The sequence below is a fragment of the Magallana gigas genome, chromosome 8 (assembly GCF_963853765.1).
Source record: "Magallana gigas chromosome 8, xbMagGiga1.1, whole genome shotgun sequence".
In the NCBI taxonomy this organism is placed as follows: Eukaryota; Metazoa; Mollusca; class Bivalvia; order Ostreida; family Ostreidae; genus Magallana; species Magallana gigas.
Window position 1 is genome coordinate 30,907,360 of NC_088860.1, and position 27,754 is coordinate 30,935,113.

The window sequence follows — 27,754 nt, forward strand, 5'->3', positions numbered from 1 at the left end:
CTTTGTTTTAGTTTTCCTTACAATTGTAAGGATAAGGTCTACTCCCTCACCAATTCGAAGAATGATTGATTTTTCAATAGGAAACTTTTTATATGGCTATTGGTTACGTCACCTAGCGGCGAGTCAAGCGGAGAGAACACTTTCATATCTTATCTCAGGTTATTCATGAAATTAGGATTCCATTGCACACACTACGTGTGCTTATGAAATCTACAATTATTTTAAATACTAATTTAATGAATATATATATATATATATATATATATATATATATATATATATATATATATATATATATATATATATCCCTTACTTTTATTTGTATCGTTTGAATATTGAAAAGACTTGGACATGATTTAAATTCAAAATTTTCGACTTTATTTTCATAATTGATTTTTAAATAGTTGATAAATTTACCATGTTTGTTATAAGTATTCTGCTTCAGGTACATGTTTTAGTAATTTCAATGTTATTAAACCTTTGAGACTTTCAAAGTTTGGTCATATTCTAGGGACATTTTAGCAATGAAAAGAAAAACTATTCATATAGATAACAGTAAACTTATGATTATAAAAAAAAAACACGCGCTATCGACTTTAGAGATACTGATAATTAAGTTCTCCAAATTATATTGCAATCAAAACTATTATGTCGATCAATTATTTTTTATCGTTTTCATTTATATTGATGGCTTAATTGCCGACTAATTAAACTGCTTAGGCGAAGTCTGTGCATTTGTATATTATACACAATTATTGTCTAATTAATTAATGTACTTGGATATGTTCAGTATATAAAAACAAAAGCAACAACAACTTAGTTTTGTCAAGAACAAAAGCAACAAATGATACAAATGTTTATTGTATATAATTTATTTTATTGCATCCCAGAATATTTATTAAAGCTGTTATTTATAATTTTCACAGGGTACGTTTTCTCCAAGAGAAAACGTACCTGGTTACGTTCTCTCTTGGAGAAAACGTACTCTAGTAAATGGGTACGTTTTCTCCTGGGTACGTTTTCTCTTGGGTATGTTTTCTCTTGGGTATGTTTTCTCCAGCATTCATCTTAACTTTTAAATATTCTCTAAATAGGCTCACAGTAAATATATTCACTCTATACGTAATCATTCAATATTATTTCATTGAAAGTATATATTTTGATCGAGACTATCCCCGACTTGGATCTGCCAAAGCGTGTCCACCACCTTACTCTCATTATTGCTAATTCGGGCTTGTTTATCTAGAATGAAAGTAGGTTTTTGATTAATTTCACAATAATAACTTGTCAGATAAAATTTAATTGTAGCTTACGGACATCATCTCACATGTGTTGCAATACCAAAGGTGTAAGCAAGTACTCTGGTGCATGCACTTTGTAGTTTATTTGCAAAATGTATGCCTTACTCTCATTTTTGCTAATTCGGGCTTGTTTATCGAGAATGCAAGTAGGTGTTTGATTAATTTTACAATAATAACTTCTCAGATTAAATTCAGTAATAGCTTACGGACATCATCTCACGTGTGTTGCAATACCAAAGGTGTAAGCAAGTACTCTGGTGCAGGCACTTTGCATAATTTATTTGCAAAATGCCTAATTAATAAGTATAGATATGAAAGGAGGTCATAAGTATCCACTCTACGACCATTTGATGAAAAACGGTCTAAATTTGCATATTTAAGTTGTATTTTTGTCTCAAAAGAGGGTACCCTATTCTTAGAATAGGTTAAAAAAAACACAAATTCGCACAAGTCTATGGGAGAACAATAAAGATTTATTTATTCCAAAAAATATTTGTACATTTTTTTATCTAAGACAATTAATTTTTGAACTCCTACCCTTCTTCTAAAAAGAATATCAAATTTATATTCTACTTCTAAAACTGGGGAAAAAATTACAATTGCATTGTTCTGTTCTTGTATGCGTAAATTACATATAAACAACATGTAGTTAAGCATTGAATCATTTTTTGAAAGATATAAGAGAGGTTAAGCATTTGAACGTGTATGTGTTCGAGTACGTGTGACTAGAGGAATTCCCTAAGTTTTTTATACTGCGTAATTCTACAAGTTGTGCAAAACGTGTAGAATCAAAAGTACACGGAGATGAATACTTGTAGCATTTTTGAAATACAGACGTTGTTGATCTCAAACGTCGACTGTGCATTCATAGTATTATTTCATAAACAATAAGAGTAAACTGAACATGTTGGAAATGTTAAATCTAATTATTTTACACGTTCGCTTACACGTACAGTTTATCAAACGTACACCAAATTTTGGAACGTGTACGTGTAAACACACGTACACGTAGACGTAGACGTTCAAATGCTTAACCTCTCTGATGCCTCATAACTGCAGCGGTGTGTGCATATAAATTGAATAACGCGCATTAGCGCGTTATGAAAATGTGTTTGCACACACCGTTGCAGTTTTGAGACTATATCTTTCAAAAAATAATGATTTAATGCTTATATTTACATTTTTTACCTTCTTGCCTTGTACGCAAATGCGAATTATACCTAAAAATTACTGTATTAGCCTATGGGCAAGTTCAATTTAATGGAAGAGCCACAGTAACAGCCACAAGCGTGATCTTTGATTTTCATCTGTGACGTTGCACTTAACAGCGTTCAACGTTTGTGACGTCATAATTAAAACTTGTGATTTAAATTTTTAGTACCCTGTCTGTGTTATGGTGATTTCTACTACAGTTATTGCCGAGATCAAAGAGATGACGCGGACATTATTCTCCAATATACCACGAACGTCATCAGTAAATTATCAGATCAGAAATACCTATTTGTTTCGTACTGATCATGAAAGTACAACTTCAAACCGTAAAATGTTTTATAACCATGTCAATTTCACGTGTAAGTTCCAGTCAAAACAATGTGTATTGCCTCAAATGTTTATTTTTAAGAGATCAATGCGGCTGTTCCTAGGACCTCCCTAGCACATTTTCCCTGCGTGTTTTTACTTAAAATTTATAACATATAGTAGTAATAATCGTATTAAATTGCCCTTAAAATATAAGGAATATGATTCAAAGATATTTTATAAATAAGTGAAGAGTATTAAAAATCGAAAGAAAAATTCTGTCGTCTGCATCCGATTCCTTTGATCGATACACATGTAAACATTACTAACATAACCGTTGGGGTTACCCGGAACAGCCGTCAAAATGACCTAGATCGACTCTCTATAAGAGAAACGATCTGAAGAAATACTGGGCTGTTAGTAGAATAGAAATAAAGTTCTTGTTATCGTGAATGTTGTAGGATAACCTCCTCGGTCTCGAAATGTTGTTTAAAATATAAAAGCCTCGGCTAACGCCTCGGCTTTTATATTTCAAAACAACATTTCTCAACCTCGGAGGTTATTCTGCAACATTCACGAAAACTCGTACTTTATTTCTTAAATATCTGCAGTAGCTTTACAGGCAAAATATATGTGGAATGTAAATATGGTCTTTTAAATAACTGCAGTGTCTTTTCACACACTTTACATGCAAAAAATATTTGGAATGTAAATATAACCTTATATTTATCGCTTTTTCATCTATATATATCCACTTTCCGATGAACCATCTTTAGAGCAACTATCAGTGCCAGTGTAGAGCGAGGCTCACAATTTTAAAGTTGCACATCATTTCACATTAAATAACTAAAATATTTATTACTGAACGAATATCCAAATCTTGATTTAATGTACCTAACAGGACGCCGTCGATACTCCAATGGATCTTGAAGTAAACAAATGTGTCCTCCATTTAACTGAATATACATGATCCTTCATTAAGAACCCAGAATCAGTGGTTTGAGATTCATTAGGCAGTAAGTGTCTTTTTTATAATATACATCGACCTATATAAATAAAACAAAACTGACTATTGAACCAATGAATATATTTTGCATTGCTTTTGTCAAACAGCTACCACGTGACGTATCATGAAGATCAGTGGATAAATACCAAACAATCAGTTTCTAACGAAGAGAACATGGAAAATAACGGCAAATTTTGCGATTATTGCAATAGACAGGGAAATGTAAAGATGGCAACTTCCTGGTGTCCAGAATGCGACGATCGATTGTGTAAAAACTGTGTCAAGTTTCACCAAGTCAACAGACTTACTATGGAACACAGTGTGTACAATACTGCTGAGGAAAACCAGATAAGCAGCGTCAAAATTGACTTATTTTGCAAGCAGCATTCCAGCAATAAACTAGAGGTTTATTGTTTTGACCATGAAGAACCATGCTGTCTTATGTGTGCAACAATTATTCATAGAAACTGTGAAAAAGTAGGCACCTTAAATGACTGCTCTCAAAAATATGCAAAAAATATCCCAAGTATTTGTGCCGAAATGGAGAAACTTCGAAAAGCAAGCGTTGCAGAGATAGCCCGAGTAAGATGCGACATGGAATGTTTCAAGAACGAATCTAAAGATGTAGAGCACAGAATTAAAACTATGACCGCAAAGACGATCATTGCTTTAAAGGAAAAAGAACGAGTACTTCTTGAAAACCTTGAAAAAACGAAATTAGAACGGGAATTTATTTTGGTAAAAACCCTTGATGAATATTTGGATATTAGAAAAACGGTAGAAGACAGTATTCGAATTTTGAAGAAAAATGACCGACTGCCTAACATTGCATTCTTATTGGAGTTAATGCGAATTGGCAAAACTGTTCCCGAGATTCATATATACATCGAGGAACTACAAAAAAACTATCAAACATTTGTTGTAGATGTGCATTTTGATGATGCCTTTACATCAGTGCACTCGTCTTCCAATCCATTCGGAGAAATCAAATTAAAGACTAAGCACAAAATAGATTATCGGTCGGGGCAGCTTGAGTTGGAAAGGTCAGTGACTGTAGAAGGGAGTTCCTACCTTTCTGACGCCGATGTTATTGATGGTCGCTATATCGTTACTACATGTGAAGAAAGTAAGATGTTATATATTCTGGATGTAAATGGGAGACAGTTGTCGTCATTAAAACTGCGTGGATGTCCTTGGTCAATTGCAGTTTTGCAAAATCAATGTTTCTGTGTATCTCTGAGAGATCCTGGCTGCATATGTATATTAGAAATGCAAAAAAATCTTTCCATTACGACTCTCAAAGAGTTGAAAATGCCTCAAAATGTATGGGGTATTTGTGCTGTTGAAGACAAAATTGTTGCTTCTATCGAAACTCAAGGCCACGGTCAAGTGTTCAGATTTTATGACCACGAGGGTAATTACTCTGATGAACACAAAATAGCACAAGGGGAATCCCAATGCGGTACCTTGCATGCTACGACAAGCAAGTGTATATTATTTACTCATCCAAGCGGAAATTCTATCTTTTCAGTTGACCCTGACAATTCCGAAGGAGCTACCAAACTGTATAGTGGAAATAATATGAAATATCCAATAGGCTTGACTTGCGATCCAGAAGAAAATATCTATGTCGCCTGTTTCGGTTCCAATAGTATTCTCCAGTTTAATGGAAATGGGAAATTTCTCAGAGAGATTCTTCACAAAGATTTATCACTTCAAAACCCATATGGAATACGTGTTAAAGGATTAGGTGACAATATAAAACTGATTGTTACAACGATGGACAAATTGTTGATTTATCGATTCAATCAGTGACTGAAAATCACGAAAGGTCTTAAAGGAATTAATATGTTAGATTAATTTGAGTTTTAAAATATATAGCCTTAATAGACTATATGGTTTATAGTTAAGATTATTTCCTATTGATGAAAAAATTATCTTCGGTAAGCTTCTATGTCCCAAATTTCTTTCATATAATTAAATCATGTTTTAGTTTATGTGTTGTTCCTTCTTTTGCTTTGGTAGGCTTTAGACCAGGAATTCCCCTTTTTAAAGGAGGTGTGATGGGTCTGGTGTATACCGGGGTGTGTGTGTGTGTGTGTGTGTGTGTGTGTGTGTGTGTGTGTATATATATATATATATATATATATATATATATATATATATATATATATATATATATATATATATATATATATATACCATAAGCATCACACCTCCTTTAAAAAGGAGAATTCCTGGTTTATGGTCTGTGATAATAATTGATGCCTTAGATTATTTGATTATTTTTAGTTTGCAGGCAAAATGATGGACATTAAAATAATAATGTATTCATGAAACGTCTGTTAAGAAGTTTGTAGAATTTTCCATGCAATTTTTATTAAAAATAATTTCCTAACATATTCGAAAAATACTATTTAAAACAGATATGATTGTTGGTTTTATCTTAATCCTATAAATTCATCAAAAATGCTTCAGCTATCTAATGAGCGCAGAAAAAACGTGTGTTTACAGTTTATATTCTGCTAAACCGATTTGCTCAAAACTCTTGCTAACATATTTTAACCACAGGTTAAAATCCACTAGCTTTATAAACAGTGGTCAAGGTTTTGTTTAAATTATATACGTGAATTACGTCGATGACTACCAGAGTTAGTATCCGACAATGAAGAGCCTAGAGATTACTTTGTTAGTCCATCAAATATGGCCGCAATGAAAAGAAGTGACCTTGATTTCTACATGCAAGTGTCTTTTCCACCATCTGTACGAGTGCTCAAATGTTGTTCTTGTGCGTGTATGAGCTGTGTTGTACTTTTGCTGAGATCTTGATTTATATAAGCATTCTAAAATTGCTTTAGTGTATAATCATTATCAGAGTTTTTCTTTCATATGAATTTGAACAAAAATAACTATCAATACTGAAAATTCCTTCTGAAAAAAAATAGTATTAATATCCAAAACTTTCTTCAGTTAAAAAAATGGCAATTTTAAGGTAGTTTGTCTGTGATATTAATGACAACTAAAGAAAAAAGGCAATAATTTGACATTGTTATTCATTACTAAAATGTAAATGACTAGAATATACTTTCATATTGTAAACTTTGGATTTACAGGGCGGCAGTAAACATGACAAAACTTTAAAACATTACTCATTTGTCTTTTTATCTAAGACTGTGTACTGTCTTTGAAGAGACCGAATGGAAGTATTTTCGATTGATACATACCATTTCGAGCTCGACTAGGGCTACTTTAAAACATTACTCATTTGTCTTTATATCTAAGACTGTGTACTGTCTTTGAAGAGACCGAATGGAAGTATTTTCGATTGATACATACCATTTCGAGCTCGACTAGGGCTACTTTATGAACACATATGACAACGAAAGCATGCTGACGGCGAGAAAACCAACAGTCGCTTGAAAAATCTTTCAAAATTGGCAGCATTTACGGGTCCTCAGTAGTGGAGGGCCTTTTGTAGGTAAAAGTACCTTTAAGGGTGTGCTTATAAAACTTCTCGTATGTTTCTAGAAACAATTGACTTATACCTATAATATCGGTGTTTCGTGTATCGTTTGCCAAGATTTATATCAAACAACAAGCCAGAACCCATGTTTAATCACTAGATAGATAAATGGCTTAACCCATCTCTGTAGAATGGATAACTTCAGCCAGAAGTTAGCCATTGATTTAATTACTGAGTATTTCTTTTGAGTAATATACATGTAATTTAAACTGACCAAAATTTAAAGATAAAGATGGCGTATTTTAATTAAATAACATTAGCAAGATGTAAAATCTATCTATTATCCTCCTTGCAATTTCGAATAAAAATTATTCAATTTTGTACCCTACAGGGCACCATCAAAACTGATCAGAATGGCGACGGCGAAAACACTTGAAAATGAGTTGATAGTATGTCCTATTTGTTTTGAGATATTTCAGGATCCTAAGTCATTGCCGCAATGTATGCATACATTCTGTAAGTCTTGTATCAAATCTTATCTATTGTCTTCCGTAAAAGGTAAATCACGGAACAAAACTGATTTCAATTGTCCTGTGTGTCGAAATTGTTATCATGTAACAAATCCTGACGACTGGATAAACAACTTACCAGTCTTCAGTTCAACCTATGGAGAGAAAATGGAAAACAAGGTACAAACATGTGATTATTGCAAAAGGCAGAATAAATCACAACCGGCAATATCTTGGTGTCCGGAATGTTGTGACAGACTATGCGCAAACTGTGTCAATTTTCACCATGTGAACAGACTAACTATGGATCACAAAGTGTGTGATATCGCAGAGAAAGACGAAATGTGTAGCCTCAAAATTGACATGTTTTGCCAGAAACATTCCAGCAGAAGACTAGAAATTTATTGTTTTGATCACGAAGAGTCTTGTTGTCTAATGTGCGCCACAGTTTCCCATAGAAAATGTGAAAACGTCAGAAGTTTGGATGAATGTGCTCAAACATGCACTGCAGATACTGGTATTAGATGCGTTGAAATGGTAACGTTCAAGAGAACATGCGAAACGGAGATAGCCCGAGTCACAAGTGACATTGAGCGTCTAAAAAGGGAATCAAAAGATGGAGAACACGTTGTTAAAAGTACGACTGAGAAAATCATCAAATTGTTAAAGGATGAAGAGCAAAACTTTCTTGATAACCTAAGAAAAACGGAGAAAGAACAAGCAGGTCGTCTGGGAAAGACTTTAGATACATATTTGGACATCAAACAGAAAGTAGAACAATTTATTCAAATTCTACAGAAATCAACTCAAATACACAAAGGATCGCTGTTTTTAGAATTAAAGCGAATGGAGAAAATTGTTCCCGAACTCCATTCTGTCGTAGAAAAGCTACAACAAAGCAATCAAACATCTGCTTTGGAGGTTCACATCGATGAAGCTGTGCAAACTTTTTATTCATCTTTCAAAAAATATGGCGAAATTAAAATCAGAAAGTTAAGGCAGCTTGTGTGGGAGAGATCAGTACCTGTAGAAGGTAGTTCGAGTCTTACTGACGTAGAAGTTATTGATGGTCGCTACATTGTAACCACTTGTCAGAATGCAAAAATGGTATACATTTTGGATAAAAATGGAAACCAGTTGTCTTCATTACGTCTGCCAGGATCTCCATGGGCTATAGCAGTATTGCAAAACCAATCTTTCTGTATATCATTGCGAGATCCTGGTCGAGTCTGTATCATAAAAATACATGAGAATCTTTCAGTTACGATTTTAAAAGAGTTGGAAATGCCTCGCAATGCATGGGGCATTTGTGCTATTGGGGACAAATTCGTAGTCTCTATCAAAAGTCAGGGAAAAGGTCAGATATTCAGATTTTATGATCGAGAATTGAATTATTTTGAAAGACAAGTATTTCAAGGGGCATCAATATGTGGTGCAATACTAGCTACGTCCATGAGGTCACTTCTATTTACGTACCACGACGGAAACTCGTTATTTTCAGTTGATATTAACAATTCAAAGCCGGCCACTAAATTGTATCATGGGAATGATATGAAATCACCAATTGGTCTTGCATGTGATCCCGAAGGATATATTTATGTCGCCTGTTTTGGATCCAACAATGTTCTCCAATTCAATGAAAATTTGAACGTTGTCGGAGAGATTATTCAAAAGGATTCAGCAGTTCAGCGCCCATATGGAATACGTGTCAGAAGGCTAGGCGAAGACATGAAATTTATTCTTACAAGTGGGGAGAAATTGCTTCTTTACCATTTCATGCAATGATTCGATGGAAGTTCAAAAAAGTTCAATGGAACAGTAACATAATGGCCCTCAACATCATATCTTATTTTTTCTTGGCAGCGTGTCTTGCTTCGCCAACTTGTCTGGTTTTAACTCAACCAGCGTATTAACTCATTAGTCTGGTTAATCACACGTCTTGACTGAGATTTGAAAAAATGTATTTTGACACTTTTTTCCAAAAAAAAATTAGTAAGTTGTATAATTTCCTTGGTCCTTTGTATAGTTAAACATTTTGTATGGAAGTAAAAATTCGTGAAACTTTTTTACCTTATTCGTGTTGATAGAAAAGTTTCATTTTATAGAACATTTTGGTTCAATATTAGCTGTCTTTCAAGAGGAATGGAAGTCTTTATTTAAAGTGGCATGGTCACGATTTGGGTTAAACTCTATTTTTATGTTTTTATTATTTACAATGCTTTAGAAATGCATTTCTAATGATCAAATAAAATTTGAGATTCATTTGTAGATTTATAAGCAAGATACAGGGCTCACAATTCTTTGTCATGTAAACAAAGCTTGTGCCCTGTTTTTGTTTACATAGGTTCAAAATACCAGTAAAAATATTTTTCCAGATTATTTGTCTATTTTTTTTAAATTATTTTAAGTATAGAAAAACAGTTCCTAACGTTTAACACATTCGTTTTAGGTTTAAAACTGAAAATGTAACTTCAACGTTCAAAATGTAAACAAACGTTTTGTTTACATAGCGAAGAATTCCATGCTCTGTAACTCGCTTATAACTCAACAGATGACCCTCAAAAATCGGTTGCCTGTGTAAAATGCCTTTCTGGAGCATTGTAAATATTAAAATCGGGAAAAAAATTGACCAAAATCGTGACCATGCCCCTTTAAGCAATAAAATGCTTTTTTGTGATTCATGCTGGATATAAAGGTAATGATATTGCAGAAAAAATGTACATGTACATTTTAGTCTGCAATGATTGCTACCTTTATAACCCGCATGAGGCATCATCCAAACAAAAACAAAAAACATTTCATTGTCTATGTAAACGTTTATCTGCTGATCATCAGGTTTTTGGCACACAGGTTTTGGCACCACGACACAGGTTTTAATATTACAGTAAACGTGTGTTTGTGTACATCAGATGATGTAACAGCAGGTTCCCAGGTCTATCTGCTGGTATTGATTGATGCAAATAACAGAATTGCATTTCATTTTTATGCAAAATGTAGAAGCCGTTAAAATTAATACAATGTATGTTTGTTTGAAATGCATTTCGGCGCGCAACCTTCATTTAATAGCACAGCGTGATCGCCAAATCATGATAGGCTATCAGTTTACATTGGGAGTCTTTTTGCTCATAAAAATCTACCTAATATTTTGCTAATTCCGTCCCAGCTAAGACATCACGCTAATAAGCTTGTGTTAACGTAATTTTTGCAATGTAAATAAAATAGTGTTTGAAAATGATTTTTTACTTATAGTTCCCTTACTTCTTAATCCAGCATGTGTTCAACGAAGAAATCGTTTAGAGATACATGTAAAACCCTAAGATTTGAAAATTGCATGAAGAATTTAATGCATGATTCTAATTGTTTTCAAAGAATTCGCGTATAAATAAGGTTAATCAGTCCAAAACTAGGGCACATTTTTGTGCGCAATAAATACACATTTTTTTCAATGGGTTGCACTGTAGCTCCCAAGTCGTTCGTTCGATTTTTTTTCAGACCGGGAGCTACAGACCTGCAGCTAGCTTTACTTTTTTGGCTCCTCCATCCAAAAAACTTATTTATTTTTGACGATATTATGATAATTTTAACACTCATGTAAATTTTATGGACATTGATAATCGAAGGCGAGATATTAATTTGTTGAAAAATGTTAAAACAGTGAAATTAAGACGTCTTTACATGTATATGAATAAAGTAAATACTATCGTTTGAATGTTGCATAAATTGTAGTGCTGAGTATCAAATGCATCAAATACTTGTGATCTACCCGGAAAAAATAATGACAACAAAGATTAAATTTCATATAAGTAATGCGCAATAAGAGCCATTTTAACAAGGCCTTTGACTTTCAGTAGGATGTCGTATCTATTTCTTGTGTCGAAACAAGTTAAAATGACGCGAAATATACACCGACTGCGTACTTTTTACTCAAAGCCAAACAAATCTTGTTGATTTCAAAGAGCAATGGCTGAATGTCCAGCAACGAAATCAGCAACGACATGCCTACGTCACGTTGCCGATTGACACAACTACCCAAAGTCCAAGCTCTTGTTAAAATGGTTCTAACAAAAATTAGCCTTGAAAAACGGCGGGATACGTATATATTTATTGTAATTCACAAGGCATGGAGAAGAAACTGTGATCAAATTTAATTTTACTTGCTCTGTCAATATTATTATAGCCGTGAATAAACTCCTTTCTTTGACAATATTCAAAGTTCACTTAATGGAAGTTTGAGAAGCGGTAGCGGATGCAGAACGTCTAATTTTAATTAGATTGGATATAGACACCTGCCATTCATGTTAGAAAATGAAAAAAAAGAGTAAAAAACGTCATAAACTAAATATAACAATGGTAAAAATGTAATACCTACACAACAGAAATACCCAATGTCACGAAGAGGTCAAATTTTTGTAAAGGGGGATTTATATCATTTCTTATGCATTATTAATCAAGGCGTTATATTATCAGCTGATTTACGACACTATTTCAAGGTATACTATAGTAAGCCACGTTGAATTCATATAGTAGCAGAGCTTGTTTGGGGAATTTTTCTAATTAGAATCATATTATACTCACCTCTTGTTATGTCAGAGAGTCTTTAATTTACGAAGGGGGTCGGGTATCTTCTTAATGACATTGCTGCTCAGGTGAGCAATGTGGTCTGGAGGCAAGCTCATTGGCATCTAATTAGTCATCAAATACGATTATACACTGCTACCATCACTAAGTTGTTCGCTTTGTTCACTTTGGTTATGTAAATGGACTTTACTGGATATAACGTCAGAATAGAGTGACCCGTTTTTGTTGTTGTTTTAAATATTCTAGCTGGTCATGCATGCAGGTGTTTGCATTGATAATTCTTTTATTAAATAATTGATAGGACCAGTGGCATCGAAAGCAAATTGAAAGTGGAGGGGATAGACAAAAAAAAAAAGGAGGGGGGGGGGGGGTAAGCCCCCTCCTCCTATGAGAAATATAATGCTACTTGTATTTCAGGTATTTTGATTAATTTTTGTTTGTGAATAATTTATTTAGGTTTATGTTTGCTTGATTGTAAATGAAGAAGTCCATCTAATCGACATCAAAACGAATGTGGGTTTCGGGTATTGAGAGCGAGTTGTTAATGGGGCGAGTTGTCTTGCACCCAATCGACGTAATTAACATAGTTTCGTATGTTCTAATATACAGTTCAAAATACTAAAAAGGTAAAAAATATTTGTGATCTTGAATTTTAAATTCTTTTGTCTAACTGTGAAAATGATATCAAATAAAATTTTATACGAAAATAATGTTTATCAAAAGAAGAATTCCATAGCGCGGCAAAACAAAAATGGCTGCAGACATACAATGTTTTTAAAACAGCAGTTTGTCGCTACGCACAGTCACTGTATGAACAATGAGTACCAGGAGAGGAAATGATCCTGAAACAATAACTTTGTTACTTCAAAAACTATGCCTGAAAGTAACAGGATTATCAGATGGTAATGTGCTAAAAACAAACTTGGACATGTTTTATTTTGAACTTGAAAAAATGTGTGTTGGGCATTTAATTTCATCAAGTGGAAGAACATGATCGATCTTTTTATATTTTAACGTATTTAACTGTAATTTTGAGTTACTATAGCAAAACAAAACGAGAGAGAAAGAGAGTAGATCATTTCATAATGACACAGACACTGGAAGTTAATATAAATAGATTTGAGATCTATTGTATGAGTATGTACATACTGTAGTAGTTGGGGCTATATGGACTGTGGATATTGGCCTGGATAGCTCAGTGGTAGAGCTCCTGACTTAGACTAGAGTTGCAGGGGTCCCGGGTTCAATTCCCGGTCCAGCCATGTTTACAATATATATTCCTCCTTTCCTATTACATTTGGTGCCGTGACCTGCCCCTGGAACTGACAGGTTAACTCCTGCCAGGGGAAGAACCTGGGTGATCTTCGAGGGGGAAGATCATTTAAGGAGGGAGGAATGTAGTAGTTGGGGCTATATGGACTGTGGATATCGGCCTGGATAGCTCAGTGGTAGAGCTCCTGACTAGAGTTGCAGGGGTCCCGGGTTCCATTCCCGGTCCAGTCATGCAGTTTTCAATATATATTCCACCTTTCCTATTACAATACAATATATTTACATTAACTTACAGTGCCCATGTACAGTAGCATATATAATTGAAAATAAAAGTTTTTGAATATAAACCAATTAAAATGAATAAATATTGTATCAGTACTGTAAATAAGACTGCCATCAGATAGCATAATAGGTAGATCATCTGACCTGGGATTCAGGGGACCCAATCTATGAATCTTGTTTTGATCAATCATATCTCTCATTTTGTTACAAGCCCTGTCACAATAACTACTGCACTGCCCTATTACAGGAAAATGTAAAATGGGTCTATAGTTAAGGTTCTGTTGGTAGATTATTTTACATTATGACATTTGAAGATAAACAATTGCTGATGCATCATTTCACCAAACTATACTGGCGTGCGACCAGTTCTCGCCGAGTACCATTTCTCGCCAGTACATTGTGACATCATTTTTCGTCTATAATTTTATGTGTTGATAAAATGACGTCACAATGTACTGGCAAGAAATGGTACTCGGCGAGAACTGGTAACGCGCGCCAGTAACAATTTACTGTGCAAAAGAACAGTATAACAAGCAACACTCTCTTTAGAGTATATAAATATTCCAAATGAGATCTAAATTTTTATTAATTTGCAAAAATATTGTAAAAATGTTTTTATAAATTCACTTATTATGTATTCATTGAATGTGACAATTAACTTTGGCAAGTAAGTTTATCTTAACCCTACATTTTGTGTGATTTTTCCACAAATAGTTTATGGTATTTTTTTTGAGGGATTAATCTCCAAAACAGTAGGGTTACAGAAAATTTGTTGGCCAAAGTTATTTGCTCTTTATGTATATTAATGCAAATATATTTTTTTAATGTTCCCAACCTATTTAATGTACTTGGGCGTTAATTTTTCTATATTTTCAAGTGTAAATAAAAAACCTAATTATCTAAAATAGCAATCAAGATAAGATTTAATTTATATTTTAGGAAAGCCATGGTTAAATATATGTGATCAAATCTTATTCTGTTAATAAGACCTGGTTTTATATGAGGTATTTTTGCAATTTTTATTCAGATGTGTATATTTTGTGGATTTTTGTTGTTTTCAGAAGCTGTTAGACCTCTTCTTCAGCATTCTCTCAGAATTATTACAAGGTAAACTTATACAGATCTATTAAAATTCTTGCTTGAAACTTTTTTCAGCATAAACATTCAAGTTTTTCTACCATGTACCTATTCAGGAAAAATGGTGTCAATGTAGAAAACATTTCCTTAAGAATTTTTTGCTATCATGACACATTGTCAACCAATATGCTTTCCATGACACATGTCATTTGTTATTTAAGATTGTGATTTTTAAAAGAAGTAAACAATTAAGAGAACTTGCACAATGTTACATATCAATATCAAAATATGATGATGTAACATTCTTTTGATTAGCAGTTAGATCTGGAATTGTGTCTCAGAATTGTAAAGAGCCCCCCCCCCCCCCCTTTACAAATTCTGAGACACAACTCCATATCTAACTGCTAGTTAGTGTTGAAATGTTGACTGTAACCTGTTGAATAAGGGAAACATTTCTTTTTGTCTTCTATCAACAAGTTTGACAGCTTATGCTTATGAACAATCCAACAAGTGTTTAGATGTAAGCAGTTAAGTTTAGATTTTGTTTTTTCTTAAGATAAACACTAACAAATTTAAAGCCTTTCAATTATTCATATATTTTAATCCTTCTGTTTATTTAATTGATGGTTTTGTATTTTTATTCCTTTTGCTAGTAATTATGAATCAACTGTTGATCATGATGAATTTCAAGTGGCTGAGAAGATCAAAAGACGACGTAAGCGTTCATTTATTATATCACATAAACTGTAAATGTGATTTTGAATTGAAATATGTTTATTTCATAATTTTCATTTCACACAGCATTAGTACATTCCAGTAGAATTTACCCTGATTGGTAATAGTTTTATTCAGTTGATCTTTAAATTACAGTTGTCAGAAAAGGAAAAGAAAAGGATGCAGTTGTGTTTCTTGAACTCCATCGTAAACTTCAGGCTCAGGTAATTAAATGGCCGAAAGATTTTGTTTGAAATGGTTTGGACTTTGGAGAATCTTTTGTATTGGCATCTTAGTCATTCAAGCAAAGAAATATAGAAGTGTTGTAAAACTGTGGTAGATGTAATTTAATGGGTTTATACTTTAATCATCCTTTTAACAAAATGTTAAAAATGTACACCCTAGAAAATTAATTTCACTGTTGAGTTTATATGTGTTTCATTTCATTGTCTTGTTAACAAATACTGATACAACAGATAGATGGCTAGTTATGTCTTGATACTCGAGATCAAATCAGACTGCTAAATTCTCTGAAATGTCAGTCATTTTAATTTTGAATTTTTATACTTTTGGACCCCAGGTCCTGACATAAACATCATAAGATATACATATTTTGCAATTCATTTTACTAAAGTTTGTTTTAGGAATTAGAAAAATGTTCTTTAAGGGTGTTGGCTTAAAGCCTAATTTTATTGTTCGTTAAGTATCCTTCACACCTTTGGCGGCTTTGGGAAAAAAGATTGTGTACAAGCCCGAAATTTTATATTCTTCAGAGATATGGAATTCTATGCGTTTGACTCGAAAATGATAGAAAAAAGATTGAAAGGGGGGGGGCATAACTTATCTGATCATGGTATTTTGATTATTATTGTTTGCAGGGTGTGATAAAGAACAGATGGGCTGTCCTGTACCTTCTGATGTCATTGAGTGACAGCTCTGTCAAGACCAGCAGAGACAGGGTCAGAAATTTAGTACAACTTTACTTAATAAACTGAAATTATAGAATTTTTTCCGTAAAGTCTTGGGTATATTTACTGCATTGCTTTTAAAACACCCTTCGTTCTTGATTTGAATCCAAACAAGGAATTGTTTAATCAGGACTGTTGATGATTTATCTGATTTGGAATTTACTTAACATGCCATTTGCATCACTTATAGTCACTGGGCCATAATTTTGTCTGAGGAAAAAAATATCTGATGACCTGAACTATTTAACTTGGTTTCTATTTTCTTTGACACAAAGAAAATTCTATTTTCTCTGCTTTGACTTGCGGTTCAAAAATGTGTAATATTAGTAAGATATCTTTTCATTATTCACTGATATATTTAGTAGTCTTAAGAAAAGACTTTATAATAACTTGGTAACAATAATTATCATAGCAAGATGCTCTTAAGATTTTATCTTTTCATTATTCACATACTAGAAAAGACTTACCGTATATACTCGTCTATAAGTGTTGTTCGCCTATAAGTCGGTTGTCTTTTTTCAAGTTTATTTACAAGATTTTGCCATTGACCCTCTTATAAGTCGGTTATCTTTTTCTGGATAATCAGTCTATAAATTCTCAATCAAATTAACATATTTTATCAAGCAAGACTATATTCTAGATAAAATGTATTGGTGTTTGACCCCTCTGTCATCATTTCTAGATGCATTTTAAAAGTGTTGTGTTCAGTTATATAAGACATCTATCCTGGAATAATAACTTTCGATTTTGGATGCCATTTTTTTTTTTATTAATACACTTGGTATTAGCTCTAAAACTATTTAAAATACTGTTGAAAATAAAATTATAGTGATTTTGATCCCCTGTTGACTGATTAAGATAGTATAGCCCGTTTTAAAACTGGTGTGTTTATAGCTCGTGTTGTTTTAGGTGACATGCCACCTACAGCCACCAATATAGCTATTATCTCCTCAGGTGAAATTAATTATGAATAATTATAAAACGATCTTTATTTTTTTTAAACAGACCAGCATTTAATTTAGTGTTTAATTTTTAAGTATTAAACAGAAATTTCTGTTCTGTAATCCAGCTAGATCGCTTGTAGACACCATGTTTTTTAATAGTTTTCTGTAAACAGAGTTATCTTTCTTGAAATTTGTAACTTTCGATTTTGGACGCCATTATTTTTTTTAACACTCATTACAACTTGATTATAGCTCAAAAACTAGTTTAAATGCTACTGGAAATAAAATGACAGATATTTTATCCCATACTGACCGATTAGGGTTGGTAATAAATTAGCACCTTACACTCAGTGTTGGCTTGTATTGTCTTTAGTACAGTTATACCTACAGCTATTATCACCTCAGGCGTAAATAATTGCCTGCTTAAATAAAAGATCCTATCAAATAAACCCTGTTTATATTTATAAGAAATACAGTTGAAACTTTCAATGCATTTATTAATGTATTTATCTTTTTAGTAATTAAAATATAAACATGTCAAATATAGGGATCACAAGTCAAAAGTTGGAAGCAAATTGGCACCCAAAAACGAAGTTTTACCCAGTGGAAAAATTATCTGATTGTATGTCATGCCTATAAGTCGGACACCTACTTTTTGTTCAAATTTCTACTCCCAAAATACAGACTTATAAGCGAGAATATACGGTAATAATAACTTGTAGCTAATAATAATTTTTGTAGCAAGTTGGACTGAGTAGCACCCTTTTTGCTGGGAATCTAGCGGGGCATGCTACGTCAACCCCGTTTCACCCAGCGGCAAGAGGGCATGCTGGGAATGGTGACATCACGAGTCTCCATAGTAACACCACACTCCAGTCGGGTCACACCTCGGGAAGTAGTGGCATCAGCAGTATTCATGGTGAAATTCATAGCAATGACCCAACTCCTATACCACATTCATATATGCCATTGTAAGTGTGCATGTACATCTGCTTCAAATCATTCTTGCAGGCTTATATAAATGAATTTATAAGTTCAGGCATTGTGGGGATTAATAGTTGTAATCTTCTTCTTTTAGACCTTCACATACAGACATGGATTCTTACCGTGACAGCACTAGTGTAGGTCTGCGTTTAGCTTCCACCTTGTCAAGTGACAGAGGTCAGCAACAATCTATTAATCATCATATATTTGCAATGATCAAAAATTTAAAAAAATCTGAGAATTCCATGGCTCAGTCCATTACGAGATAAATATTGATGTGTCCTTTTTTCTGGGATTTTAGGTTCCTCAACAGCTGTGGTTCCACACAGAGGCCGAACGTCAAAGAAGACTACTATAACTGTTCACAAAAATGATCAATGTACGTAACTTTAAAGGTTAATGAAGTCATTGAACTGAATGGGTATTATGAATTTATTCAATTGTCAATACCAAAAAAAAAAAAATCTTTATTCATTTAGACTGTATTTCTTCCAAGTTTCTTTTAGGGGAATTATTTTTAAATTGATGCTTACTAAGCATTATATATCTTTTCTTAATCCTTTGAATCATATGGTCCTGAAATGATACACATTTGTTTCAGCATCAGAAGAGCTGCCAGAAGCTGTGATAATAAGGGACCTGGTGTATGCTTTTCAGGGGATAGAGGGCAGATGGATTAGATTTGATCCCACAAAGGAAGGCTACAGAATTAATCACCAGGTGACTTGATGCAATATAAGATTCTTTACCACCAAAACAAACTTTTACTTGAATTTATCACTAGGGTTCATGATGGTTAAAAGTTCAATAATTGAAGTGACTTTTACAGGCAGGTATTCCTAAGGCTATCAGACAACTGGTCAGCAAGCTAGCTGAGTGTGGGTGGCTGTTCAACAAAACAAAGACATATGTGGAAAACAAAAGTGCTGACAAGACATTTGGCTTGGTGGGAAAAGTGGGTAAAAGCTTGCATAGTAAAAGACAGACTGTATATTCAAAAAGAAATTTATTTATGCACATGTACATGTAGATTGAAAAATTAAAAAAAAAAAAATTATGTTGCATTATATCAATAAAAAAGTTTATAAGATACACTAAATCTTTTGATGTTGAGAAAAGTAAAAAATTTGAGAAAATCTGAAAAGTGCATGTATATGTGCTTTATAGTGTACCTGGTATATCACTGTCTGCATTGTAACACCATTATTGTGTTGTAGAGTTTTTGTGCTGCCTTGCATGAAGAATTGACAGAATATTACAGACTTATTGCAGTGTTGGAAGGACAGGTATATCTTATTGTATTTGTGTACTAGTATATTGATCAGTATTCTTAATGATAGAAAAAAACCCTATAAAACACTGTCAACCAAGTTTGATCATTCCTGACACCTTAGTTTCCTTCTTTTCCTGTTTTAAGTGACAACAAATCTTCCCGATATCTTTGAAAATAAATTTTCTTGTGTGATTAAAAAATCTGTTTACAGTACTTAATGATTGAAATGAAAACATCACATATATAGTATCCTATTGTGTTTCAGATACTGAGTGAGGGGGATAGGAATGATGGGCATGGTCTGTCCCTGAGACAGCTTGTGCTGTGGACGTTTGATCCCCTACAGCGCCTTAAGTGCTTGGCCACCATTGTTGATGTGTGTCGGGGGAAGAAGGGAGGGGCACTAGCCTCAGCCCTGTATTCCTATATGCAGCATGGTGACCCGTTTGTGCAGTCTCTGATTCAACACATACTGAACATGGTAGGCTATTATACAATGTGCTCCATTTTACATGCATAGTATACATACTGCCAAGCCCCACAGTCTGTCAATACGAAAATTTTACTTAAAGATAAAAATGAAAATTTCCATTATATACAATTAAAGAATAAAATTATTACATATGAATGTGTAATGATGACATCACCATCAGCAAAACGGATAATTTAGATTCATGTTGATGTGCACATCCATGCATATTGGAAGTATTTCAAATTACCAAACAAGTATTCTTTTTAATGATATCAAACTAAGAACTGAGCTTTAGAAACTTGCCACAACAAATCTTTCAGATAGATGAATATTTACATGTAAATTGCAAGCTTCTCGGACTAATAAATGAACCCTCTTTTATGATATGAGAGATTGAGAGCTAAGCTGTGGTAACACTTGGTCAACAGGTAGCACAGCCGATCTACATTGGACTGGTCAGCTGGATGTACGACGGGGAGCTGGAGGACATGCATGACGAGTTCTTTGTGGCCTCTGATCCGACCGTGAAGAACGACAGGCTGTGGCACGATAAATACAGTCTCCGTAAATCCATGATACCCAACTTTATAACCAGGGAACAAGCTAACAGGGTACTACTTATTGAAGCAGATTCAACATTGATATAAAAATAAAAACCAAACAAGTTTAAAAAATGTTGCTTTCATTTTAAAAACTTGAAGAGTTAGTGTCAATTGACCACTGGGTGTTGACCTTTAAAATCTTTCATTGGTTATGGTATTGTTGTTACTGATTTCAGTCATATACATGTATTTATTCTTTGTTTCTCTTTTGAATGTAGATACTGCTGACCGGCAAGTCCATCAATTACTTGAGACAAGTTTGTCAAGACCGCACACCAACCAAAGGGAGACAAGTCATCACCCACATGGACTCTAGTCAAGGTATTTTGACCAAACAGTTCTGTATAGAAATTGACAGGTACTGCTAACTATTAAGTGTCATTATTATTAGCATTTTATTTTATTTTTAAATTGCAATTAATTTGAGAGTTTCTCAGTAATAATTCTTGAGAAAAAAAGTAGAATCTCGCATACATACATGTGCAAGGTATGGTTTACAATAAATATATGTTTAGATACATATATTTCATAAGAATGTAGTAAGTAAACTCCTGCCTCTATGCTCATTGGTTTAGATGACATGATTGACTTTTTATACCCCCGCAAACGAAGTTAGGGGGGTATATTGGTTTCACCCTGTCCGTCCGTCTGTCTGTAGACGCAACTTTGTCCCCCCTATAGAATTTTTTATTACTGCATGGAACAGTTTGAAAATTTGTACATATGTTGAACACCATCTGAAGATGTGCACCTGCAATTTTTTTTAAGATCAGACAAAATTTAATGATTTTATGACAGTTTTCATTTTCCTTATTCTATATATTGTACACTAATGTTGAAAAGTAAGGGAGGTAATCCTTACAGATTTTATAAATTAATTAATAGAAAACAATATAAAATATATTTATATAAATACATCCAGATGGAGTTTTTTGTCTTTATGTCTTAATTAATAAAAAAATTTTATAAGTATTCTATCAACTGACAATGCAAAGTTTTTGTTTGTCAATGATAAATTCTTAGGAGCTAATAAGAACATCAAAGACAAGTGTGGCTGAATTCATTTGTCCCAAGGGAGCCATTATCTGAGCCATGGTTCAGATGGAGCATGTGTTTAGGGGAAATTGATAATCTGTAAAGTGGGTGATGGTTTTGGGGCTATTTTAAAACTGTTTCATGTAAACCAAAAGGTCTATCATTATAAGGAAATAAATAATATAATTATTAATGAAGAAGTTAAACTATTTTTAGAGGTTGTTTAAATTTATTAGTCAAGTAAATTGATGAAGTGACCCTATTGGGCATTAATTTAAATGAAATTCAAAATTACTGATATGATTGTAGTGTTTTGGCAATTTTAAAATTGTTTGTAATATTAAATTTTCTTTTTTTACATATTTTTACATAGTATGGTAATTATGGTAATGTTTTGGGAGTTTATTAAATTTAACAACTTCATCAAAGAAAATCATAGTCCTATGGGATCAATTTTCTGATATGGAGTTCCATTGTGCCATAGGAGAAAGTGAGGAAAATTTGAAACAACTAATTGCATCTGTCAAGACTCTTATTAGAAAGATATTGAAAGTTTTATCAACAGAAGAGCATTGCTTGGCTACCGGTATTTCTATTCACTGCAAAGGGAGGGGTTATTGTCATTTTGTTGGTTTTTCTTTAAATCAATTAAATTAAAAAAATATATCATCAAATTATTCAAATACATACATTTGTAAATGTATTGCTGTTATAGATATGTATTTACAGTGAAATTCTGACAATTTTGATTTTAATTTTTCTTTGTTAACTAATTTTTTTTTTTTTTTACAATTCTAGAAATTTTTTTTTGTATGTGTTCCAAACCTTTATTATTCAATTCAATTATTTGTCCCATTTGAAATTAGCCTAGCGGGGGTATTAGTCCCATTAGGACAGTTCTAGTTATCTTTAGAGAACTGAAAAGGTTACAGAACAAAATATTTGGTAGAGTAAATTTAAAGATCAACAAGACCACTATCGCTTCTTAGTTGTAAATGTCTCAAAATTCCTGATGGAGTTGTTGAAGGTTGACTCTGTCTGTTGCAGCTGATGTGATGTTTCGTCAGGACACCACCAGTGAGTTCCAGCACATGGTGGACCGAGTGTACAAAGAGACAAGTCGCCACCTACTGGACGTCCTGAACACCAAGTACAAGTTCCTGGAGCACTTGAAGGTCAGAGGAACATCAATTGCAGAAAGGAAACAAATGTCTGTTTTTATACATGCATGTAACTGTAAACCAACATTGAGTGGCATGTAAGAAGCCTTCACAAGATTCGCTATAGAATTGTCTCTGTGAAACAGTCTTTTACAATTAGTATTATCTTCATGAACCATTTTAGCACCCAGTATTGTAAAGCAAACAATAAAGTTATCACTTATAAAATTTGGTCTATGGTATATGTACATATATATTTATCTATATTATAGTATATATTCATGTATATAATTTAGCTAAAAATTGGCCATCTTTCATTGAAATTCAAATGATGGGGTATACAGTAAAACACGCTTAAAACGAAGTCCCAGGGACGGGCAATTTAACTTCGTTATAAGCGTAATTCGTTATATCCGTCAAGTTTACAACATGAAATAGAGACTTGGGGAATAAAATTCACTTCGCTGTAAGCGTCAATTCATTATAAGCGTGTTCGCTATAACCGTGTTTTACTGTATATTGTGTCTCACTCTTTGTTCAAACTCGATTGCTTTAAAGTAGGAATGTATAATTATGATATGGTTATGTCTTTTCTTATGAAATGTTTAAGAAATAATGATAGGATGAAATGAACACTTTAATATTTATATTTAATACACTTGACAGGCTATGAGGAGGTACTTGTTGCTAGGACAAGGAGACTTTATACGACACCTCATGGATTTATTGCTGTAAGTATTAAAAGTTACAGGCTAAGGTGCACAGTTTTCAGAAATATTGTTGCCCATTTTGATAATTCTAGCATTGTTCTGCATTCTTGAGATGAAAATGGTCTACAGTGGTTTCATGAATATTGATGGCATCAAATTTCATGAATTAGGTATACTGTAAACTGCTTCTTATTCGCGTGTGAGAAATTTTCGGGCGGTTAGCGAGAGCCTTGTCGTCGCGAATATTTATTGCATTTTTCACAGTTTAAAGGATACATAAATTTTTGGACAATGGTCCTTCTAGAATACTACGATGAACAACTGATATCATGGATTGACTCTATGGGAAAAAAATCTGCAAAATTGGTTTTCAATGAATAAAGATTAAACCACAGTATCAGACTTTCATTAAACCAATCATATTACAGAGATGATCTTGCCAAGCCGGCCAGTAACCTGTACCTTCACAACCTGACTGGGATACTGGAGACCGCCATCAGAGCCACCAACGCTCAGTTTGATGACTCGGACATACTGAAGAGACTGGATGTCAGGCTACTAGAGGTAGGATCTTGGTCGGTTGCTTTCAATATGATGCCTGTTTCTTGCAGTTTGAGGATAGGAGATGTGAAATGCTTCAGTCTGTGTTGTAGTAGTTTAGATCAGGTTTTGTAAATTTATCACAAGAAGTTCAGGTTTAAATATTAAATGATGGTCTAAAGAAAAAAAACTTTTAAAAGGGATTTTAGATTTTACTTGTGTTCTTATTAGACTAATCAAAAGTTTGTATTTTGAATAAATATTTATGTGGTGAACTTCTTTCATCATGTTCTTTTAGTCAATAATTTAATACATTTGTAGGTCTCTCCAGGAGACAAAGGATGGGATGTGTTCAGTTTGGAATACCATGTAGACGGACCAATCAGAACAGTAATTAATGCCTCCAATTCTGCTTATTATCTATCTTTTGTTGTCTGTTTTGAATTCGCAAGATCGTATGACTTTGTACATGTACATGCTGATCATCACAAGTTTTCAAAGACAATGTTCATGAACTAAGCATACAAGTCTAGGTTTGTTGCTTTTCTTAATCAGGTATTTACTCCCCAATGCATGATGTCATTGCTGAGAATTTTCAACTTTTTGTGGCGTGCCAAGAGAATGGAATACATCCTGGCAATTGTGTGGAAAAATCAAATGTCTAATTCCAGAGGCCTGCGTGGCATTCCAGGTATGTCTTCAGTAATGTTTTCCTTAAATCTAGTTAAAGTATATACAATGTACATGTACCAGTATTTCTTTACATTGGTACATTATCATATATCGTAGCGTAGAATATCGTTCTTTAGTAGATTTTTGTTTTACTTTTTGATTTTTTTATTGTAGAATTGTCTGGTATTCTTCATCAGTGTCATGTTCTGGCCAGTGAAATGGTTCACTTCATTCAACAAGTGCAATATTACATCAATTTTGAGGTAACTTAAACAACCTGAATTACTGAAATAGAGTTATACTTGCAGCAAAAAATTACAAGGATGAGTAATTCTTCATTTAACCTATTCTAACTGTATTATGCTTTACATTACAAAGGTTTTAGAGTGTTCCTGGGATGAACTGCTGACTAAAGTGAAAGAAGCGGAGGACTTTGACAATGTAATAGCTGCACATCAAGTCTTCCTCAATACTGTCATTAGCAGGTGTCTTTTGGATGAGCAGTCCAGGGTAGGGAGATATTTTATTTAATGTGATAAATTTGTTATTCTGCTCAAAAGAAACTATCAAACATTCAGTTGTACTAAGATTGATTAGGCAAAATTTACTGTATACAGGCGCCCAATCACACTTTTTAAAATACCCTAAAACAGTTATTTCAGAAACTTGATTTACTGTCATAGATAAGCCCCAAGTTCAGCAATTGTGGCAAAAATAAAACTGAGTTTAGACTTGCCTTGCGCCTATATACTGATACTGTACAGTTCTAAACTGGTTATCTTTTATTTTTTAAATTCATACTTGCTATTATTGTTATGAAGAGCCGGTAAATGCAAATGAGTTTGGGAGGAGACAAAGACCAACAAATATAAAACTGAACATTATATTTAAGATCTGGTGGTTTAAAATCATTTTATCAACATCCATTGCAGGACATTTTGACTCAGCTGAGGACAATTTTTGACCTCATCATTGACTTCCAGACGGCTCAAAGTGAGTTTTACGAGGAAGCTAACGATGAATTACAAGCTCGACAACACTACGAAAAACTACAACAAATGAGGAGTCAGAAGGTATGACGTATCTAGAGTGAACATTTGAATGGAATTGTTCCCAACAGTGGGATTATATTTAACATTTTGCTCTCATTTCAGGGAGACTGGGCTTTAACAGCAGAATATGAAGAAGAGGAACACATAAGGAGAGTGGAGTTTCTGAAGAACATTATACCCTCCAAGAGAGCTCGATTCAAAGTCCTGTCTCAGTCATATCAAGTAGGTGTTATATCTATGTCATGCATCTAGAACACTTCATGTACTAAATTGTATCAGAGCAGATTATTAGGTATTAGATAAGTTTACAATTTAATTATCCTGGCTACCTGAAACAATTATTTTTATATTGAAAATCATTTATGGCATGTACTGATTGTTCTTATTATGTATGAGAATCTTCCTTTTCCTTAATCTGATCATTTCATTTGTAACAGGATATGGTCAAACAGTTCTTGGTGATGCTGACTTATCACAAGGACGTGAGTCTGCGATTCCTCAGTTTCCGATTAGACTTCAATGAACACTACAAGGCCAAGGAACCAAAGCTACGAAGTCCGTCCGTACACCGCTTGTCTCGATCGGCCGTCTCCTAGAAGCCTATTCTAATTTTCCTTAATAAACTCTCATCACACGACCTAATAGTACAAGTGTTAGACATTGCTAGCTTTAGCTAAAGAACACAGTCAAATGATATTATATGCATGGTCATGATGGATTAAGTAATCAAAAATTGAATGTTAAACCTTGTTGAAATTCCATTTTATATGAATCTAGGAATGTAATGAAATATTCGAATACACGTGTTCATGGCTTAAAGTACAAATTTGTGAGAGTCGTACACCAATTTTATCAAAATGATACGCAATTATGCAAAAAGATAGGCTGTGAAACTGTATGCTACTAGTATGCTGTATTTTAGGATTATGGACATTTAAATTAGATACCGTATACTGAATCTGAAAAGTGAAAGTTGCCAGTAGAATACTTGTCGTGTGTATATGATACAATATGATGCTGATATACAAAAATGTATGTACTGGTTGCCTTGGTTTTCTAAAGACTACAATATAGAATCTCCATGATTGGTTGCTATGTATGATACGTAGTTGTTTATTTTTATTACTAATGTGAGGATGATGAATAAATTGTTCATGTTTATGCAAGATATCATTGTTGTTGGGTTTTTTTTAATTTAATAAAACACATCAAAGCGAGACGAAATAGCATTAAAAGACATTTACTTAGTAAATAAATCTCAGCTCGTCTTTCAGACTGTCAGTACTGCAAGAGCTTGAACAAAGACAAATTGTGCCCTGACATTTAAAAATAAATGCTACATCAGTAGTTAATCCAAACCCTGACATGAGTCCTAGAAGCAGGCATGGGGTAATCGTAATCGTAATCGATTGTAATGATTACTCTTTTTCAAGTAATCGACAGTAATCTGTAATCGGTGAGATTTTCGATTACTTGTAATCGTAATTTAATCGATTACAGCTGAAAATGTCAGTGTAATTATAATTACTTTTTCGATTACTTTCGATTACTCTTCACATAAATATTTTGTGATACTCATATTAATAGAAACAATACTTTACAAGTGTTATTTATAATATTAT

At 33.4% G+C, this 27,754-nt stretch overlaps 1 protein-coding gene and 1 non-coding gene across 2 annotated transcripts; both read left to right on the forward strand.

Moving 5' to 3' along the window:
• Positions 1–13,106: 13,106 nt before the first annotated feature.
• LOC105334347 (gamma-tubulin complex component 3) lies at positions 13,107–27,300 on the forward strand. Its single transcript, XM_011437747.4, has 24 exons — positions 13,107–13,277; positions 14,991–15,036; positions 15,660–15,721; positions 15,877–15,944; positions 16,599–16,679; positions 18,374–18,603; positions 18,711–18,793; positions 18,918–18,995; positions 19,218–19,336; positions 19,446–19,571; positions 19,834–19,902; positions 20,155–20,370; positions 20,790–20,972; positions 21,182–21,284; positions 23,046–23,173; positions 23,825–23,889; positions 24,297–24,432; positions 24,730–24,798; positions 24,964–25,099; positions 25,255–25,343; positions 25,459–25,590; positions 26,013–26,153; positions 26,235–26,354; positions 26,570–27,300. The coding sequence occupies exons 1-24, from the start codon at positions 13,193–13,195 to the stop codon at positions 26,726–26,728; spliced, it is 2,724 nt and encodes a 907-aa protein (XP_011436049.2). The 5' UTR covers positions 13,107–13,192; the 3' UTR covers positions 26,729–27,300.
• On the forward strand, positions 13,559–13,637 carry Trnal-uag (transfer RNA leucine (anticodon UAG)). Its single transcript is given in 2 exon segments — positions 13,559–13,595; positions 13,602–13,637. It is a non-coding gene; the product is annotated as a tRNA-Leu (tRNA).
• Positions 27,301–27,754: the final 454 nt, after the last annotated feature.